The sequence below is a fragment of the Temnothorax longispinosus genome, chromosome 3 (assembly GCF_030848805.1).
Source record: "Temnothorax longispinosus isolate EJ_2023e chromosome 3, Tlon_JGU_v1, whole genome shotgun sequence".
Classification (NCBI taxonomy): Eukaryota; Metazoa; Arthropoda; class Insecta; order Hymenoptera; family Formicidae; genus Temnothorax; species Temnothorax longispinosus.
In genome coordinates this window covers 22,774,441-22,797,903 of record NC_092360.1, presented here as the reverse complement: position 1 = coordinate 22,797,903, position 23,463 = coordinate 22,774,441, and the positions used below count along the sequence as shown (strand labels likewise).

Sequence of the window (23,463 nt, the reverse complement as noted above, 5' to 3'; positions counted from 1 at the left end):
GAGTACCACGTGATAATAACAGTGTGTAATTCCTTTGTGCGCGACACAACGGCACGTATTTTCCCGAAACAAAAGTGCCGCAGGTTCGCTTCCGCAGGAATTTCATTTCGCGAGCGTGCGTATCGCGATCGTGCTTTTATTTGCGAGAACCCTGGCAAAGTTTTCGGTATAAGATTTCGCTTCTCCCGGTGTGGCTTCGATCACAATCGAAGTCCATGAGGAAACTCGTGATAAACAAACTCTTTTGAAAACTTCGCTCGGCGCGCTTTCTGTCATCCAACGAAATTTACTTTAGCGCGACCGACAAATTTCCTTTTATATGATTAAAAATCTGTTCTACTTTTAATACCAGTGAATGGTTTTTCTTTATAGAACATAGTTGCAATAGAAAATCCATCCACATAGTTTTTTTCACCTATATTTTTTTACGATTGATTGTAAATCAAAAACTTCGCGTCAACATATAGATGAAAATCGCAGGAGAGTTACTTAAATATAAAAATATTAAACGATACACTTAAATACTTACGAGAAATTATTATAAATTATGAGAATATGTAATTCTCTGAGATATTTTATTATATAAGAACTACAAAAAGTAGATTTTTATATAGAAATAGAAACTAGTTACCTAATTATTTACGAAAAAATAATATTTTTAAATGTTTCCGCGACCCTCAATAATATTACACAAGTCCCTGACAAGGAAACGGTACGAAAATATCAATTTAGTCCTGAGGGCCAAGACTAGGACAAGGGATTGGTATAATTATTTTCAAAAGTAAGTGGAGATAAACGGTTGCTGAGAAATACATATATAGCTCAAAGAGGAAGGTAGAAATTCCTAAAATCGCAACTTTAATACAGATTTCGTAATTCAGTCTTCTTTTGTTGTGCACACTGTGAAAAGTGCTTTAAACCACCCTCTAATTAAGAAGTTACACATAAATTGTATCCAATTGTATCCAAAGGACTAAATTGACACTTTCGTACCGTTCCCTTGTGAGGGGTCGCGAACCTTAGTTTGAGAAGCCCTGATCTTATTCATAGATACGTTCGTACGAAATATATTCGTAGTAATGCTTTAAAACATAAAACTTTTACGCTGTGGTTTTATTTATTGTGCAATGAAACTGTGTCGTCGCGGCCATAACGTAGATTCGTTGATGTTCCGATGCGCATCGCGATGTCTGACAATCGTCGCAATCCTATTTACGCAAGTGGATATTGCTCTCACAACAGTAACAGTTGCTATGAATATACTGCGATCACCTCATCATTGCTATATCTGCCCGTGTGATGGCGAACGAGGAGAATTACAAGATTGCCATCTACCGCGACTTCTATCAGACAGTGTTCTATCTCCCTCTGTATCTTCTATTCTACCATTACTCGGAACAGCTACAGCTTTTATACAGTTCCTCATACATTTGTTCTTCAGTTTTCTCTATTTCGTCACGAGAAGCTACACCAGTCCAGCCTTATACCTTTCATCTTCGCTACTCTTGCGCGAAAATTGAAGATCACCAAATCACCACAGAAGAAAGAAACTGTAAAGCGTACCATATACTTTTCCATCTTAGAATGTTAAGCCTTTCAATACTGTCTTACATTTTAAATAGAAATATTTTGCCACATACACTAATATACTACTAAAAATCCGAAATTTTCGTCAGTTCTGTTAATAATTTAAAAAATTTTTTAATTCAAAGAGGATTAATCATTTTTAATACTTTTACTTAAAAAATTACTAATGTGTCTAAAAGCTACAAACTAATGTTTGTAAAAAAAAAACCATTTTATTGGCTAAAGAATCCATAGATAAGTGATTTGTAAAAGGTATTCACAATCAGTCACAAATGTTTAATTACAGCAAAATTATTTACGCTTTCAAATTTTCAAAGTTTTCTATAACTTTAAACTATCGTAAAATTTATCTGTTTTACTTATCATTTTTTAAAATTTCGACTATCTCTATGTTGACAACTTTTAATACTGCAGTATACAGTTTTGTGAAAATTTTGCGAATCTCCGATCTCGCTTACATTGTCCGGAAAATGCGCAAACGTCAGCGAGCCGATATATATCGTGATATTTGGCATGGGCGATCTTGTTTAGACGAATCGATATTGCCGGCCACGCCGATAGCACAGGCTGTAATGGCAACAGCAACAGCAACGACAACGTGACATTCGTTCGTCGTTCGTCGTTCGGAAGCAATTTAGCGCACGCTTTGCGTCGCGAGTGATCGATCGATCGCGTCGAGCAACGCCGTGTAATTTTGGCCACCGACGACGTTCGTAATGATTTATAAAACGGCAGACGTCTATACAGAGATTTCGGTGAGAATTTCGAAGATCGCTTAGATTCTCTCGTGCAATTTTTCTTTTTGCAGATGAATCGATATATCACAATTTATTTACTTCGTGCTTCTATATATACCCAAGCTGTGTGCTCAAAGAAATATATTTGAAAAGTGATTTATAAAACGGCGGATGTGTATACAATGATTTCCGCGAGAATCCAAGAAATCTTCTGAGCAATTCTTGCCTGTGAGAAAGATCACTTTATCATCATTTATTTGTTCCATATTTCATATCAATTAACCTGTACTTAAAAGAATAAGATACTTGCGAAACTAAACCGCGATTTAAGTTGCGATTCGAACATGTTCCGATTCGGTTTGAGTAATTTCCGACGGTGTTATCAAAGTTCTATTGGCATATTAATCTTCGCTTTGTTCGGGGTTACACGTATTATTATTCGCGGCGGTCCGATCTCTCTGTGAACATGCTCCGAATAACACGTTCTGTGATAACAGATAAGGCGCTCCGCGCGCTCGTCTCGGGTTTTGTTGCCGATCCGTCTGGGAAAGCTTTTTCTTCAATCTCGCGACCTGAATACAAGCAATTGTGCGAATGATTGATCGCCGCCGTGCGATATGCCGCAGCGGCTGCGGAGCTTAAAAGCGCCATTGCTCCGCGGGAGTGCAAGTGATTCGCGCGAAATTTCGGCGATTAGCCCCCCGCGCGATACAGCCTGCTGAGCCATAAAATGAAGATACACTTCGCGTTTGTTCCTTGTGATTGATAGCCTTCCGATCGGGTCCGTGTAACCGATGCATAAGTAACGTATCATTTTTCATTCGCCGCGTCTGCAAATTTCGCGTCTAATTCCCTTTTCCATGCACCTTCGGGAGCCGAGCGCGTTTTCAGAGCTCGCTACGATCGAGCGGACGTGCCGAAGTAACGTGGCGCACCTATCTCTCCGCGCTCCGCAATTTGTCAGCAAGGATTTACGCTTGTCACGTGTGATAGACAAATTCGCGAGACGTGCGAAGAAGGAAATTCCGCAGATTATTCCTGCGGGCGCGACAGATGCAGTCCCAGATGGACGTCGGTCTGTGATGGGTTGAATTAAAAGTAAGTCTAATAGAGTGGAAATCCCCCGATTCGGAAATACGGCATTTTCACGAGATAATTCTCACAAGAAAGAAATATGTAACTTGTTATGATAATTTTATAATTTTAAATGCAAGCGCAATAATAAACAAAATTTTTTTTGCTAAAAAATTTCTTAATTGTATAATTTTAGGTTTGTCTCTAATAATGTAAAATCCATGCAAGGCCTTATAGATATATAATTATTTCTTCATCGCTCTTTGTTTCTAATACTATTTGCATGTTATGCAATTTTGAACGCATGTTATATAGTTGTATATTGATATATTTCTTCATCACAATTATTATACGTATAATTTATATCAATTATATTGTCTTCATCAATAGGTATTTTATAATTTTGTTTATATATTCTATATTCTATAATATTAACCATGCATGTAAAGGGTTTTTCCTGATATAACACAAAATGTGTATTAATGTTACAATTTAATACTATATAGATCTATTTTACAAAATGTAAAACCCTTTTTCATTTTCTTTTCAACTATAGTAGAAAGGAACAGATTTCAATCTCTTTGCCTCTTTTTGGCAAGACTATTAAAATTATTTACCGATTAATATTTTATTGTTTGTTCTTTTTAGGGAAAAAAATGTATCGCTTAAAATTAGAGTTATTATGATTCATAAAAATAACAATGTCTTTATCTGTGAAAAGCTGGCAACATTAAGCGCAATCTCGTTATTCGGTACTTTCAGGTTTCGTAGGGTGCGCGGAACTGCGTGAAAGGGCATTCGCCTACCAAATGGTGATTGCTAGGAAGCGCAAGAAAGTAAATTCCGGTGGGGTTATCTTCGTATAAAGACTTTATAGAACAACTGGCTCGGTAGCTACAAAAGAGTTTCGCCCTCTTTATCCTGCCGGGCACGGCCGTTTTCCGTTGTTACGACTCGACGCTTATAGCGCAGCTAAACATTCAGGTTAATTAAAAATCCTCGCATTCCGATAAACTGAGACAAATAAACCTTCGTTTACTCGCAATAATATTACATCGCGAGAGTATTCAACCGAAAAAGTGTACCATAAATATTTGTTGCAAGCAGAGAGCGAGCGGCTCGAATTTAGCGCGAAAATCGACTTCGACTTTAAAATATGATACAACAAATATTCGAGATTTTTGTCGTCAGCAATTCATATTAAAGTTCCTCAAATTATTGTCCTTTTAAAAAGCTTTATGATATTTTACATGCAATACATATTGAATGTAAAAATTTTTTTAACAAATGCCATTATTTCGTTAATACATAATTCAACTTTTACGTTATTAAATATATGTATATTACATAACTTAGAAAATTAATTAAACCTTTGTATTATTTGTGTTTAATTGCATATAATTCGATGTCTGTGTAAATTCCCATTTAGTTCATGATTAATTCTTATCTATATCTTTCCAATAATAATGAGTGAAATCGCATTAGCCGAATATAAAAGTAGTCAGAAGATAAAATTAAGTTGATATTTTTACTATATTGCATTATATCGTTTTAATAAGTTATTCAAGTTTTAGTAGATGTCGTGTAAATGTGTCTGTGTTAAAATTAAAACGTCAAGCAAAAACTGCACACTGTATCACCCACCTGATGCAGTGACAGTAATCATGACGGAGACAATGGCGATGACGCCGAGCACCGAGGCGGTCGGCTGCATTCTCCAACCGGTCATCTCGAGGATCCACGCTATCTCAACCCTCAGGAACCTGCTCCATCTCGTTCATCTTCCCTCTGTGCAAGAAACAGAATCGTTATATTAGTAATGAAAACTGAATGAACCTTGAAATAAATCGCAAAAAGAGCACATTTTTCTTCTACTTTTGAAGAAATGGGTGAAAGCGAAATATATTCAAAGACTTTCATGAAATTCAAACATATTTTTAATATATATCTTTGTGCATTTGTATTTTTTATACCTTTTCCTCAGAATAGTGTTTCTAAATTGATATCATCTCACTAAAAACAGTTATTTTTAATTAACTTCAATATTTTGATAATAAGAATTTATTTTTTGTATAAAATTATCTTCAACTAGATGAGTTATCGAAATCCCTAAAGAACACATGATTCGCTTTGCTTTACGATGGTTAAGGATTGAAATTCATCGTAAGATCGAATTTCCAACTAGGCGCTATTATAAAAAAGCTCACAGGAAAGTAGGCATCGTAACTTTTACTGCGTTACTCAAGTTTTAATCGTCGATTGTAATAGGTACAGTAAACTAAATAGATAAACCTGCATATCGTTATACTGTTGTAAAAATACGATTGTGCAATGTTACATCTTCTTCTACATCTGTTAACGGAATAAAGTAAAACGTAAAAAAGATAACAATAAGTCGTCTTTCATATAATAAGCAATATAAATCACTAGAAATATACTTTTAACATAGGCTTGTTTTTTACTTTTATTTTAGCACAAGATAACATTTTAATTTTTTCAATAAAATGATAAAGTTTAATGTTAAAAATATATTGTAATAAATATGGAATTAGGTTTTGTAGTTCTCTTGCAATAATAGAAATAAGAAAGTTGCGAGATTCTACTATTTTACTCTCTACATCAATTATATTTCTTTTTCTCTCTCTCTCTCTCTCTCTCTCTCTCTCTTTCTCTCTCTCTCTCTCTCTTTTCACAGTTTTTATAATATTCACTATATCAGATTTCAGTTAAAAACAAGAAACAGTGCTGTTGATCTCAGTTTTATGAAGAAACAACGCGGAGTAAAAAACGAAAAACTATTTTCCATGAACCAGTCTACAATTTCATCTTTCATCATATTAATGAATATGACAGAACAAACCTGGATTACCCAAGGCAGATTCACTACACAAAGTGTTGCACACACGCGATAACAGATACAATACGTAAAAATGCTGCTGCTAATGAATTAATTTTTCTTCCCCTAAGGGTGTCTAATTATTATCGATATATCCTCTTCTCTCTTACTCATTATATATAAATATATAATTTTGCGGTCATACAATACTGTTATTCCAATTCTTGAATGTTCTGAGTTACGATTTAAACCATTTACAAATATTAATAACTTTTAACATGCATAATAAATTTTAAGAAATCAACAGATATATTATTATATAGCAAAAAAATAAGTTTCCACCTATTTTAAATACTTTTTAATGTTTATATAATTATTGACAAAAAGTAATAAATAATTGTTACAATCAGAAAAATATCATATAATTCACTATGCAAAAAGCATAAGAGCAATGCTTCTAATTATTTTACAATTAAATAATTGATAATCAAAATCACAAAACTTGTGCATCCAAACCTTCTTCATAATTTTTTAAAATTTTCATATATAAAAACAACTTATTTTTTTTTAAATCACATTGTGCTGTGTTAATAAGTAAGGGAAAAATTAAAAAAAATTAAGTTGTGCAAAAATATCGATCGTCTTGCCTGAGCGAATATCCCGTTTACGCGGATAAGGCAATTATTAAAGAGCTACCCGTGATTAAGCTCGCTTCCCTAGAAATATTATCCCCGACCTCAACTACGTTCCCTAATTTGCATCCGTCATCTCTAACAAACACGATTTGCTCGTCTTTCAGACGTTGACGGATAAATGAAGTTTTTGAAGTAGCTACAGCCATCAATAAGCGTCTTTATGCGTGATCGATCAAAAGTCAAAACTGTCGAATGGCACTGGAATGTCATATTAACTGAAGAAAAAAGATTAAGAAAGAAACGATACCAAATAATTTAATTTTAGAAATAATAAATCTGAATGATTTTGTATAATAATTATTAATAAATGAATAACAGTTTATCCATTTATTAATGATTCTATGACATTAAAATGAATTAGCTATAAATTTCAATCATATAAATAAAAAAATCAATTCTGAATTGAATACATAATAATAGATTGTTTAAAAAATCGATCTTACATACAAAGACATATATCAGTTTTATATTCGCATTACTTTTTATATCTGTATTTACATCTATAAAATATTATTTAGCATGTTTAAATCACTTTATCTGCGGTTTTCCGCGAAATAATTTATCTGGCTTTCCGCGGGTGACTGCTTAATAGCCATCAGTTTTTATATTCGCTGTCGATATATCGACACAATTCACCACGTTATTACACAGTTTCCGTTAATCGTTAACGAAGAGATGACATTTATTTTCCGAAAATAAAAATAGGACGGTATTGAAACCCATTGATCATGACATGTACCTAGCTATACTGAGATTATCAATAAAACCGAATATTTCAATATTTTTACACGCCGCATATAAGTTCAAATCTATTTACTTATATGTATATACACGTATATGTAACAAATTTAGTATTCTTTAATTGTAAAAATTTGTACATATAATATATATATACGGAAAGAATGATTTTGCTGAAGTATTTAAAATTTTAGTTGAATATAAATCTGAAAATAATTTTGTTGCACCATCAAAATAATTATGTAGAACACTCAAACTGATTGCTAAAATGTCAAAACTTTTTACAGCGTTATCATACTTCAGCGACCTACTATAATTATTTTGATGGTGCAACAAAATTATTTTCAGATCTGTATCTAGCTAAATTTTTAGATACTTGAGCAGAACCATTTTTTCGGTGTACAATTCAACTTTGATAATATCGCATTAGTTTAACTGTAAATAATTTAAATTTTAAATTCAATGTTACGAATCACAACATAATTACATATAGTTATACGAAGTGTATTAAAATTTCCGCTGTATTTATATATTTCAGTTATTGCAGAGTAATTAGAACTATATTGTACATTAAAAGTTTTTGACACATAAACGACGCATAAATCGTGCCCGTTTGAAATTAGTGAAGCCGTAATATAACTTAGCTACGAGCTAGCAAACAGCATATTGAAACTTCTCTTCAGAATTTATTTCTTTCTTGTGACGCTATTGGAGTTGTTGCGCGCGGAAAGTTGCCAACACATTAATTGCAATTAAACGGCAGGACGCGACTATAGCCATATATGTCTGCTCGAGACCCACATAGTCGTTAACATAACTTCGTTACGAGCCGATGAATCAAACATCGCAATTACCAGTCGAAATGTACGATTTGATGAAAAATTAAGGGCGTAGAGCACTTTACATAATCCAAGCTCATTTAATCATATCATGCGCAAGCTCCTAGAAACCCAGTCATTTTTAGATTACCTTCGACAAAGCAGCTTACTCAATAAAATGTTTAATGTCAAATATTGGAAAGTCTAATAAGATTACGCTAAGGTCAGTTTTAAATAAATAAAATCTGTATCTACAAATATATATAACTGAATCTGCAGATGAAAAAATATTGGTCATCTAGGACCCTCTGCGCGCACGACGGTCACATAATTAAGTCAGAAATTGTGACGAAACGATGTCCGACTCGATGGTCGCGCTTATCACACAGTCGCAGCAGATGGAGATTCTAACGAGTCCTCAGCCGACTGCCAATTATAATGTTTAATCAGACGTACCTAACTACAGACGCACGTGTATACATGGCGCGCTATTACTTACCGGGAGTCGAGACGGAACGAGATTTGCCGAGCCGAGGAAGTCAAATATTCGCACAGATATGATTGCATAATTTCGCTCGGCCTCGCGTGGCATTTCGAGAATTCCTACTTAATGCGAAAACTTTGATCTCAGATTTCTGCCTCTTCTTTAATCCATATACCACGTCTGTGCAAAGCGCCGTAATAGTAAATCAACTAATATCTTCTATGAGCCAGCTAAACGGCGGAATCATATGTTTATCTTACTTTCGCGCGATATCGCGTTATACGCGTCATTTAATCGTACGGATTATATAGGTCGTAAGAGTTAATCTGTATACGCTTGTGTAATATTAAGTCACCTTAGATGATTTACGCAAGCCGATGAACCCGAGTTGATGTTTAATATTATGTAACACACACACACACACAAACAGAAACTCCGTAAAATTTCAAGTTAAAAATTATCTACTAAGAAAATATGCTTAACTTTCAATTTGCAAATTTGCATTACGAGGTATTTTAGTGAATATTAAAAATTTTCTCTCTTCCTTTTTTTAAATAGCAATCGCATAAATATTCATACCTATAATTGAAATATAGATTATTTGTATGGCGTAAGAAAATACTCTATAATAAAATTAAACTCATTCTGACCACAAACATAAAAATATATAAAAAATACATAAATATTCGTAAATTAAGTTAAACTATTTTATTGCAACTTGTATTACAGTCATTTATCACATAAAAAGCGTTTTATCTTTTAAGAAATTATTTTATTTCTTTTCTGTGCTATAAAGTTTAATTTAAACGTAACATGATAGATATTATTAAAACAAGCTGCTTAAAATCGAAATAAATAAGATTCACGATCTATCCATCTAATAAATTGATCTATATTATCGTACTATTTTCTTCAGATTACCTTTTACTTTACGAGTTTACACGTATAATTTTATTTCATTTAGTAGTATACCTCAAATTTACCCTTTAATTTCACTTTTTATACATTTATATTAAAGTGAAAGTAATTAAGAACAACAATTCTTTTACAAATAAAGCTTAACAGTACATCATGGGGATAAAACCGTACATAACTTAAGTCAAGAGCGGCTAAGAAAGTATCTCGTTAAGTTGTTTGCCAAAGAAAAACTGTTCTTGTCAACGCAAAGTTTTACAGATTCTATCCAACTGAATCACTTCGCTTATTTCAATGTGTATTGGAAACGTTGGCTACATGCAAATGAAAAGAGTTTCAACAGGCTGAACTACGTGATGTTATACCTATAAAATCTGTACCAAAGAATCATTGCTCTACTATTGATAATAATTTTCTTTATAATTTCAGGGACGTATGTCGCTACGTTAATATACAATATAGTTATAATTTGTGTGCAATAATATCTTGTGCTTATATCTTTATGCTAGTAAAGCAAAATATGAAATTTGTCTTAAAAATATAATCTAATTTCAAAAACTGTGCTAACATATGTCACGATAATTTATATAACCTCCATCATTTAATTAATTATTGTATATATCCCAATCATAATATCTAGAAATAATAATTATAATAATAGATATGAAACTAATATTTAAAAATTAAAAAAAAACGGTGATAATAAATAAAAATAAAACAAAAGCAGAAGATAAAGATAAGATGTTAAAAATAATTTTAAAAAATAATTTTAAAGTTGTAAAGATTTTTATTAAAAATAAAATGTCACAGATAAAATAAATTGTCTAAAACAAATCGCAATAAATTTTCTGTAAGTACAAGATTTTGTTTTCTAAAATTAAAATTTTTTTCAATTTTTTTTGCTTATTTTTTTTACGAAGATTTATTATCTCTATAATTTTGTAATAGATATAAATATTGCATCTTATCTTTCAAAAATCATTGCATACGAGTATGTACCGTACATTTACAATATATTTACGAAAATTCAGTTTCGCTCACAATTCGACTAAACGCTCTTAAATAGCACGGTTGCTCACTTAATAGATACATTACAGAATCAAGACGTCGCTCGCACTTGCTCGCCCGCGATGGGCATTGTTTGTCGAACTACTCGAACAATCGCGTTAACAGGCTGCTCCCGCGGCTCATCAATATCGTTCAGAAGTTCTCGCCGCGCGCCCAAGTTCTCCCTCGCCTGTGAGTCCGTCGCGTAATAATTATAGGGCCGTCCACACTTTCGCGAACAGCGGCCTAGTTATAACCGGTGGGATGTCTCAGCGTAGTTTAGTTGAGGCGATTTGGCATGGAACTTCGAAGCGGAGTTACAACGACGGGCTCGATATATTCAAGTTAATAGCAATTACTGTCGGACGAACGCAAAGCCGGCTGACTGACGGAACTTCCCCAGTGAACATACCCCATCGTTAGTCGTTAAGTCCAAACGGATCACACATGTAATATATAATATCATGTTCTATAATATATATTTCAAGAGAATAAAACCGCCGCGCCGTTACGCCGAACGTCAAGTAATAAACCAAAAGAATGGGGCATTACGCCACGAATGGCTGAGAATTTTTCATCGCAAATCGTCTGCGAGTGGTGTCATTTACTATCCGATAGACGAAGTTCTGAAGAATAAATAGAGCCCTGCGATAAGCCGGGCTTTCTACGGTAAACTAGGTATTAAACTGGATTTTGCTTAATCCTTCAATTCAAAAATTGTCTGTGTACCTACCTCTTTGCAAATATTTTTTATAAAAGCTTTTATAAAAAATTATATTTCCGTGCAGCAAGTCTTTGAATTATTTTGTTTGCTATGACAGATAAATAAATTATCAAAATTACTAATGTTACCCTTATATCAACATCTTTTTAATAAAATAAAAGTTTTCGGTAAATTTTTGAAGAAATCAGTATATCATCTTTATATTAAAACTTCGCGTAAATCTACTATTGTTTTTACTTAATTAAATATATTCGTGTTCGAAATACGTCAATTCGTGGAAAAATAAAACCTTAATACTCTAACAATAAGTTAAGTTATGCTACCATTCATTTCGCAGTTATTATTCGCCATGCCACAATTCTCAGATCTACACAACGTTCCACACAGTTTTCTTGTTTGGAAAATTAAATATCACTCCATTCCGTCTGCTGATTGTAAATGAGGCTTCGCAACTTTGCTACTTTAGATAGTACTAATACATACGTCAGTTGTAACCCTTTACGTAAACTGCGACACAGATGGTGGCGCGAATCAAGTTGCTGAGTCAGTTAAACTTCTTAAGTAGAGTGCGAGATGGTTTTTACTTAATCAAGGTCGCTAGCATAATAATTTATTCCTTATTTCTGGGTCAGTCTAAAGAATTCTAAAAAAACGCACATGCTCACAAAAAGCAAAGATTGAGTACTTTTGATATATATTCATTAATTAATTATTAATAATTAGATTTTTTACGTCATAAAGCATGTTAACTTAGATTGTGATGTTAATCTAACAACTACTTCTAGATTTTATCCTCAGTTAATTCATGTATGCATATTATTTTATTAATTTTTTCACAATCCATTTCTTTCACTTCTTATTCAAAAAATGACTTTCGTGGTTATGACTAAAATTTAAAAATACATATCTATACAAATACATATAATATACACAAAGTATTTCATATCTTGCACATTGTTTTCTATTGATAGATTCATTAATTTCGAATCAATTTCTTTAGAAAGAAATGTCAAGACACCAATAATTTTCAAGTTATATATAAATGGTTGAGAAAGTAAGCCTCTTAACAAACTAAAATTCAAGGAATCAAATAAATTACTGAACTACATTCTTTAACTAATTTTAAATGAAAACTAAATGAAAGAAATTCAATGGAATTCTAATTTTAAACTAAATTAGAAACATATGTATATACTGCTGAAGATTGAAAAGCTTTCTTCGATAATCTTCCCTCGCTAAGAAAAATCGACTTTAAGTTAATTAAAGAATTGGACTAAAAAAGTAGTAAAAAATTAAACACATTAAATATAAATTTTTTACCACATATTCTTGAGTTTTTTAAGCTATTACAGTCTTGTAACTTTATATAGTACCTGAAATATAAAATACAAAGGCAATGATGTTTTCAAATATGTTCCATTTTCACATAAACTCAATGTTTTATTTAAAAAAAGCAAATTTAAAAATTAAAAAAAACATTTTTTAATTCTTCGCAAGATTATGATAAGATTAATAATATGGGATGCTTAAATATTAGGAAATATTAATGCTTAATGAGAAACAGAAAGTTTGTACGATCAAAGACAAAATTTGTGAATTTATTTCAAGGGAAGAAATGATTGGACTGAAGAAACCTAAACCAGAAAATAGTAGATTGCTTCCTTAAAAGTTATGGAATGATAGTGAAACACGAGGCACTCGAAATTTTCGGTCCTGCCTTTAATTACAGACAACTCCTACATTTGAATAAGTTTTGTGTATTACAAATTAATACATCTGAAATATAATAATAAATATTATCTATATATGAAGAACTTTGTTTATTCATTCCTTTCCCTAAAATAAATTTGCAAATTTTGTCTTGCATTTGGTCATACAAACTTCCTATTTCCTCTCAAAAAGAGAAAGCTTTTGCGATATAGAAATTTATGGTTTATCGTAATAAAATGATTTATCATAATAAAAGTTTGAACAAAAGCTTACTGTAGTCTAAACTTTGAACTAATGAAAGTTAAGAAACATTTTTAGTTCACACGCAAGGATAATGAGTAAATTTTACTATTATTAATTGTCGACGGCAATTATGAAGTCGCAGAGCGACTTTCCAGAAAATTAACAAAAAACACTCAAATCTCCGCGGCGCGCAAATAAATGCGGCACATTAACATCACCACTCCCGTGACGCCACTCTTTGCCCGGATATTCTAATTAACACAGACTGTAATGCACCGTGGCGTACCGCTGTAATTCGTTGTAATAACCTTCGAGGCAATTAATTGTGCGCGCGCTTACTTTACGATTAATTATACGCCATACATTCGTTCTCCTGTTCCGCGTCGGTGAAATTGCAAAAGCAACAAATAATACCGCTGCATTCTTTTCCAGTTGAAAGATAACGCCTGTGTAACCAAGAAAAGAAGAAGAGAAAGAGCATCAACACAGTGCTATCTTTTTCAGTATGAATAAATAATTTCATAAATCCAAATTCTACATCCTCTTCATCGATGTAAAGATATTTGCTTATTTATTGAATTTATTCTATCAAGAGTCGAGTCATATCTACTTTTCAATTGTTTCAAAGAACCCCGCACAGTTCTTATGAAAATTGGATTTTGGTGAAATTAGCTGAAACTTTGGAAATAGACAGTTTATGTCCACCGTTTAATATATGAGTGTTTAAAAGTCAAAATAAAGTGTTATTTCGGTGAATCAGTGGATTACAATGTAGTATTTTGCAGAATCATACAACTTATTCTTTTTATTAATACAAAAATATGTATTTATGTAAAAAAATATGTACATGCATGTATATACACATATGTATGTAAATGATAACCACGAAACTTATCACGCTGTCATACCTCGCCCGCCAGCTTCATAATAAAATAATACCTTACTTTGACTTTCGAAAGCTCATAGTGCTTAAACTTCAAACGATCGATTATTGTAAATCTTGCCGATTATAACTTTCAATCAGCATCACATAAATTATCTATTTTCGAAGTTTCAGCCAATTTCACCGAAATTCACGTCCTACAATAGTACCGAAATAACACCTTATTTTGACTTTTGAACGCTGATAGCGCCTGAACGGTCGATTATTGTAAATCTTGCCTATTATAACTTTTGATCAGCATCACATAAACTATCTATTTCCAAAGTTTCAGCCAATCCAATTTCACCAAAATCCAATTTCCATAAAAAAGGTCTTGCCTGTGCAAGGTTTTTTAATAGCATTGACGTTACACTGTCATATAAATCTAAACTCATACTTGTAAAAAGTTTCTTTTCTCCTAAAAGTAAATATAGTGTTCCTATTAAATGGTATGCAATTCTTGTTAAAGTGTTCTTATATTAAATTTTTATATTACAAATTAGAGATTTTCCGAAATCAGAAGTAACATAACTTTAAACAAGAACAACAACTTCGCAAGAAGCTGAACCTTGTTCTAAACTGCAAAACAATGTATGTTGATTACACTAGTTATATTGTAATGGATGAGCATCTTCAAAGGCTCATTAATTCTGCGAAAACAAGGATGGTAAGAAATTAAAATAAGAAAGGAGGTGTTTCATAACTCGTAAGAAAAAGGGAAGGAGTATATTTTAACAATGTGTATAGCACTTATCTCTCAGTGCAAATAATTTATTTAATGGTAAATATTTTTAACGTTATATTGTACGGTGTACTTTGCGAGACAAAAATTCCGTTACGCAATTATTAGTTGTTATAATTATTACGTAAGCGATTATCATAATAATTTATTACCGTATTTTAATTTCGTGACATCATAAAACGAAACTGGGCGTCAACATCGTTTAGTAGAACTCTTGAAACCCATTAAAATTTGGAGAGAGTTATATATATATACCCACAATTTATAGTCAAGCTTAGTAACCTTCGAACTTGCGAAAACTTTTGACAAAGTGTAGTAACAAGTCCATCTAACTCCGCGTCGTTGCTTTGAATACCCGGTGAAATCGAAGCCGCAATTTCGCGTATAAGTTTTGAGCGTTATTTCGCGATTCTAATACCACCCCTCAGTTGTTATAGAACAACACCATGGAAACGAGTTCGCAACACCGAGCAGCATCCATGGGATACTGCCATGGTAATGTCATCTTGCTAACGTCGCTTTAATGACTCGCAAATTTAACCCGCTCTCCGCCGGCGCGGCGCGCTCGTTCGCTCACCGCGCGGAAAGTTTGTCGAGAAATCCGAGTCGGCTATCGCTGAAGTCGCAGTTTCGGGACCCAGGATATTCTGGAATTAACGTGATATCGATTCGCGCGCGCCGAGTGCTCATTAGAACACGCTACGTTACGTTCACGACGGGGCGAGTGCACATTTTCGGGATTAACGGCATCCCGATTTTACTGCAGCGCGAAATAATTAAGGCGCGATATAAGACGCCGATTATCTACGATTCGAGTGTACCTAACCCGGTTAATCGGTCTTTTGAGTGTGTTCATTGGCAATTTCCTATTTCCGCATTTAGATGAGGGGATCACGGAAGCTACGCGATTTAGTAATTCATTTTTTATTATAATAGTATAATTTTTAGAATTAATTAAGAAATAAACGCAAGACATCAAATTACTAAACTAAATTTTTCTTGGAAAATAAAAAAAAATAAAAATATACATGCTAATTTTAAGTAATTAATTTAACAATACCTTCATAATCAATTTAAGAACTAAAAAATGTACAACATTTGTAAATAGATAACTATATAGCGCTATTAAAGTATTATTAAGATTAATTTACGCACATAACATTAACGCAAAATTTCAATATTTATGTTAATTAAATATCAATTTATAATTAGGGATTATGGATTAAAGAATCCATATCCACATGGATTAAGGGATAATGCAGTCAAAAAGAACGCAATCCATGCGTGACGCAACATGAAAGCACGTAACTTTGAAATATTTCACAACAGTGCGGTAACGTTACAAGCGAGATTATCCATATAATATCAACGTAATTTCCTTTTTATATCCATATTTCACATTTATCTCCATTCTATAATTTAATCCTCTTGTATAGTTTTCAAAATCCGACACAAATATTATAATATACATATATTTAAATACAAGCGTTAAATAAAGAATATTAATCATATAATTCGTAGACGGTAAAATTAACCATCTAGCAGCAATAATAGCGAAATATTATGCATGTAAGAAAGGTAAGAAGATAAAATGCGAGTTAGAGATAAGTATGAAATACGGATATAAAAATGCGATTACGGTGATGAGCTCATTACGTGGCTAATCTGCTTATGGCAGATTAATGTTACCGCGCCGTTTGAAATATTTCAAAGTTTACGTGCTTTCGTGTTGCGTCGCGCACGGTATCATGGCTGTATTCTCTCTGGCTGTATTACCCAAATCCTCACCTTAATCCATAATCCCTAATTACAAATTGATAAGTAATTAACGTGAATATCGCTCACGCGTCCGATGCATTAATATCGGAGCGCCATTTACGGCAATTCCCGTTGTTAGCTAATCGATAATCGTACTAATCCAGTGGCCTATTATTTTCTCATTCTACAACGGCAAAACTAAAAAATTTTCTATATCACATAGTAAAATTAACATAAAATATTTTATATAAAAGAGAAATCACTTTATCTTTATTATTTAATATTTCTTAGACAATTTTAGCACTCTTTTTAAGAATTAAATATAAAAGTAATAAAGTAAGTATAATCATAAAAGGAAACTTCAATTGTGATCTTGGTCAACAGTTCGCATAATAAAATATATCTCATGGACTTGATGTATGACTATTCTCTTGCCTGAATTTCACCTCAATCTATTAGTAATTTGTGTATATTAATTAAATAGATCTTCAACAAATTGCAAATTTATTAATGCGTATTAAAATTTTATGAATATTAAGTATCTTCCATCGTTGTTTGTCCCATTAACGAGCGTCCATTTGCTATCAGAGGCGTATTCGTCGCTTCTGTAGTAATAGATCTGGCAACGTATAATACGGTTTGTAAGGAACGCCCGAGAAATGAGATCTTTAATTAAAGGTACCACAATTTTCTTCCCTATCTCCGTTGCACAAGTTGGCGCGGAAAAGAGAGGCGGCGCGATGCGGGACAAGAAGTAGACGAAATTCGACTCGCTCAGGAGAACTAATTTCGCCGTTGCGGTTCGCACATATATTTATCCACGAAGGTGTATTCCGCGGGGTGCAATGAATGCACCACATCGGATAAGACACATAAAAAAGTTCCGCATACAGCAGCCGCAGCGCCGTCCATGCCGCCCGCCGCCGTCCGTGTTCTCGATAATACAACGCCTTGTTTACGGTTTTCGAGCTTATCTCCCGGTTTTTCAATTAAATGAAGCGGCGCGTCCAATTAAAAGCGCGCATATCTCCTGTGATCCTCGAACAATAGATGATTCAATGAAAAAATTCGATCAAATATATTTATTTCTCCTCCTGATAGCTGCGTGATCTATTTCTTGAATACTTTATGTCACGCGTCGTGGGAATTATGCAATGCAAGAATAACGTCATTTGATATCTTGCAGCCTGCAGCCTGTCGTAAAATGAAAACTCATCGTTATTACATCGTTGCACTCTATGTCGCGAATAACTTCTGTGACAATTACTTCGGATTTACTCCGTCTTAAAGTTAATACTTGCCCAAACATAAAGTTATAACGACGTATGGTTATAAAATAGTTTTGTTTACAATTACTCTAACTTATAATTAGCAGGGGAGCTTGGAAGCAGTCTCTCGCGCGCGCGTGAGAAAAGAATGCGTGATTGTTTCCAAGTGGATAAATTTCATTTAACAAACAATAATTGTAAAACTATAAATTGCTAATCACTCTCTGTATAATATCTAAATGATAAAACTTTGAATTTAAGTTTTCGTTCTTTTCTTCTATTTTTTCTTTGTCTGCTTTCTCTTTGATATTTACAATAATAAATAAATAGATCTTCTTTAAAAATTCGTTTTTATTATCTTCAATTATTCGAAAATTGAACTCGGTTTTTTAAAGCAATTCAAACATTTTTCAATTGCTTCGCTTAGGGTACCATGTCACCGCAAAGTATATAGACTTTACAGGAGGTGTCGGCTTTTTAGAATTAATTTTTCTCAAGAAAAATATTATAAGGATGTAAAAATCGATACCATTTACAAAGGTATATGTGCAATATGCAATTATTGATTGCGAAATCTATTTAAAAGCAATATTTTTAAGTGGCAACAAGCACGATTATTTCTAAAATTATGATTTATACATTTATTAAGTATATCATCTTTTCAATTTTTTCGAAAACATCGCATTGTGTACGCAATTAAAAATATATTTTTACGCTTTTATATAAGTTACCTAAGTTAGAAATAAACATGTATATTTTTTCCAATTATTCTCATTAACACATACAAACTTTAGAAAAAAGGATAGTTTCACGAATAGTTTTTATATTAATGTTTATCCTCGACTTCTCGTTTGGAAAACCTAGTTAGAATATGTTTTTATTTCAATTGTTAATGCTAGCATGCAAGAGAAGATAATTTCTTTGGCACTAACCGTCTTCTAATTGTATATACGTGAATGGTGAATTTGCGTCCGGCTAGCCACTTCCATTTTGTGGTTTTCCGGAAGGCACTAGACTGAGAAAACTAATTTCGCCGTAGTCGTCCGCGTATGTAGCCATTTTGAGTAGAAAATATTCCGCGAGACCTAATGAATATATCGCGACAGGTCGGACGCATGAATAGCCGTAAAAGTTTCGTTTCTTTCTTGAGTAGAATAATAATGCATTCGCATATAAAAGTGCGAACATACTGGCAAAATGCGGGTATAACCGAATATTACGCATGCAACGATTACCTCTACAATTTTCATAATTTACAATTAATATTCTTTAGAAGAAAATGTAAATATGATTATGATAATGTGAACATAAACATAGAATAAATAGAAAATTTTAATCATATTTATTTATACCTCTGTGCAATTTATCTTTATAACATAATATTCAAAGTAAGTTCGTGCGCGATATATTCGTGAGAAACAAGTGTAAAAAGGTATATTTTTTTAGATTATCAAACTAATTATGTATAAGTTTATTTACACAATTAAGATAATACATTTTCTAATTAACTTTAAGTAATTATTATCAATAGCAGCTTTATGAAACTAAATTAAAAATTACTTTAATCTAAAAAATACGATAAATATTACACACATACATTCTAAATTAAACTTTTTTTATGGAGTATAAAATTTTACGATTATCTTCAAATGTATATATATTTTTGTAATTACTGAAATCCGATTAAATGTTAAATTTACCAATACATTTGTACTATCTGAATTTAAAATATCCTATGAAGAAAATACTCAAACAAATAATGTTTTCAATAAAACAAAAACTATATAAAAGTTTCGTTTATTACATCAATTATATCATTCAAAGAGAGATGATTTCTTTTAAAAATATATTCTGATGCCTTCAGTTGTTAGATTTGCTGTACTTATTAAACATATCTAGATCGAGGGACTTATTTTATCTAATTTACAGTTTTGCGAAAAATCGTAAAAAGTTGTTTCTCATTTTGATAAGTACAGTAAAATATTATTCTTGTCGACAAGAGTAGTAAGATATAGGTTGATTAGTTAGAAATTATTCAAACTAATTATCCCCTGCTAAATTTTCGAATAATTGAAACCAATGACTCATAAGTTTCGCGTTCAATTTTATGAGCATAAATATTTTCCATTTGCCTTTTCGCAATATTGTTATTTTCATCGTTGCTGTATACCCTTTTTGGTTTTATGGTTTATAGAAAAAAGTTCAACCTTTTATAAAACAAGTAAGTTTAGTTTTCAAAATGCTCGCGTGATTATCGTGGTCGCCAGTGCATCGTGTTATCGATTATTGAAACATATGGAATATACATATATGTTGTGTTCACCGAGCGTACATTCGCTTCGTAAAAGCGCTCCAAATAATTTTTTTTGACACAAAATAATTTAATTTAATAAAAAATATCCAACCATCTATTTCAAATATAAACTCTTCTTGGCAAATAATTAAATCATAAATCTTCAAACAATCCTGTAAAAAATTGTAAATACAAAATGTCTCATAAACGCAGCTGAAAAATGTGAAATTTTAATACATATTAGTTATTGCAAAAATGATATATTTTTAGAATCTGTTTTTAAAAATTAGTTCTCTCTTTCCTTTTTCCCCCAGTAAAAATTTCAAGCATATAAAGCTTAGTTTATTATATTACGAGATGTGTTCTCGCGGTACAAAATACGAACACACTAGTTTTTCTGGAAACAAATCTATTTTTCAATCTTGATAAAAGTGGTTTTTTTTCAGACAAAAAATATCTAAATAAAGATTTCGCGAAATATAGCAACGTTACGAATATAACGAACGTATATACATGAAAGATCGTAAGGAAAGAGTTCTACGATTTTACGTGTCGGATGTGTATGCCTGCCAGGAAGTTCAACGGTGTCCTTTTCCCTCGGGACTACGACCCGAGGACGAAGTAGTTGGAAGCGAACCGAAACTTTCTCGCAAGGTTATTCTCTCGCGGGCGTGTTTTATTGCCGCGGTCCGGCCGGCGTGGCGCGCCCGAGTATTTTGTGAAGATTTTTGTAGAGTAGTCGGTAGATTACTTTTATCCGTATTCCGCACTAAGAGTCCTGCTTCGGATTCACCTAGGGATGCCGGTCGAATGAATTCTTCGAAAGGATGTGAGTTGAGAAAGAAATTGATTCACCTATCGTACGCGCACAGACGCCGCGCGCTCGTATAAATAGCATATATACGTATACGAGATATTCCAAAAAACTACCATACTGAAAACTACACTATATTGAAAATTACGTACACCAGAAACCAAACTAAGAAGAACATCATGCGTTTCAATGTTGAAGAATAAATACTTTCTTAACTAAATAAAAGAAACTTTTCTTAATTTAACTCCAAGTCGACTTTAGCTAAAACTTAGAAGAGAGAGAGAGAGAATTTTAATTAAAAAATTTATCATTTTCAATCTAATTTGTATAAAGGAAATTAACATTTTCAATCAGATTTCTACTGAAGAAGGTTAACTTCAAATGTACATATACATACATAACTTTATAAAAAATTTAAAATAATTAGCTGAAAGAAGCAATAATAATGCTTAATATGTATATTATATTTAAAATAAATAAATCTTTCTATTAAGAGAAAAGAAACTTTTTAAGATCTAACTCTACAGATATTAAAATATTACAAATAGATATATATCTTTCCATAATAATACGCAATATATAGACAGTTATTTCTGTTCATATGTAAATAATGCTGTAAATAATGCTGAAGTTAAATTTTGCCATTTCGTTACCATCTCTTCTGAATGTATACGTATACATATGCTTATACTACTGCAAGTAGTTACATAGCTAAAAAGGAAGACGTATAGAGGAATAATTTCCGGACTCGTTCGCATCTTGTCATAGACATCACTGGTAAGACAATAAATTTAAAAAATATATCTTACACAGAATATTTAAAACATATTACGGATATAACATACAAAATATGTATAACATACAACGTAAAAAATATCTGATTAATAATGCCGGAAAAATATTTGAACACATCTCGCTGTTTAATAGTAAAAATCTTAATTCCTGAACGACAATCAATCCTAAAGCATAGCCTGATTTATTCTCGTGTTGCACGTGGCCGGCAACCCGAGCGAATTCTAATCGTCACGCTTCTGTTTCCAGTCCTCGCACATCCACGGTGAAATGGTTCCCAAGCGGCGTCACTCGGTACGAGCCGTCGCGTCGGGCATACTATGAAGATACAACTTCGTTTACGAAACAGGCATTTCGCAACGGCTACGCGCGTCAGACAGAATTCCTCAGAGCTTTCCTCATCTATTCGCATGGTCTTGTATATTGATTATTTAATCGCGCGTCGCCCTTTTTCGTCCGACTAAAATTTTCCTGACCGGAAAAACTCACGGCATCATATAGCGTAGTCAATGGAAAATTTCCTCTGGGGTGAACTTTGCTAATTCTAACGGACAAGGTGGCCGGTGACCAATTTCGTTATCGAAGTTACCTTGGTTAACCGCGTGTGCTACACGTGTACATGGCTGCACTATATACGCGATGTAATAGAGAAAAAGATGACCGTTGCGGTACGACGAAAGGGACCTTTTGCGCGACGGAGAATTAACTTTGACCAACCTATGTTGGTTACGACCCAGTTTTTTCACCCGTTTCTGCAGCTTGCAAGGTCTGCAGAGGTTCCATTGTAGTGAATACTTTGGATAAAATATGTTTATTTTTTAACAAATTTTTGCTAGAGCAATGCTCCAGTGCAATAGTAGTAATAGTTTAGCAGATAATTATTTTCATTTTTTTTTTAAATAGAAGAATTTAAAAAAAATTGCTCTCAGCACACAGTAACTAATCCTTTTTTAATTTAAGTCTTAATAATTAAATTTTAATAAATAAATTAAAAACAGAATAGTTATTATGTGCATAAAATTTTCCAACGTCCAAATGGGCGATTGAAAAATGTGATTCGTTAATAATTTATTAACTCGAAGTAATAAATTTTCTTTCGTTGCTAGTCATTTAAATAATTAAATTAAACTCATTTCCGGTTATCTTTTCGGTCCATGACTCGATGTCTTATTCTTTATTGGAAAAAGTCTAGTAACGAACTTCGCTAATTCCGCGATGCAAGGACAGCAACAAATATCATTACCAAAGTTGTCTTGGATAATCGAA

General features: G+C 32.6%; 1 protein-coding gene across 4 annotated transcripts in view; it reads right to left on the bottom strand.

The window, feature by feature from the left end:
• LOC139810169 (uncharacterized) overlaps positions 1-23,463 on the bottom strand; it is a 239,675-nt gene that overhangs the window by 47,693 nt on the left and 168,519 nt on the right. For all 4 annotated transcript variants that reach the window (XM_071773490.1, XM_071773493.1, XM_071773494.1 and 1 more), the window contains one exon: positions 5,043-5,186. In XM_071773490.1, coding sequence (XP_071629591.1) covers positions 5,043-5,127 — 85 coding nt within the window. In that variant the 5' untranslated portion in view covers positions 5,128-5,186. The remainder of the gene's footprint in view (positions 1-5,042; positions 5,187-23,463) is intronic.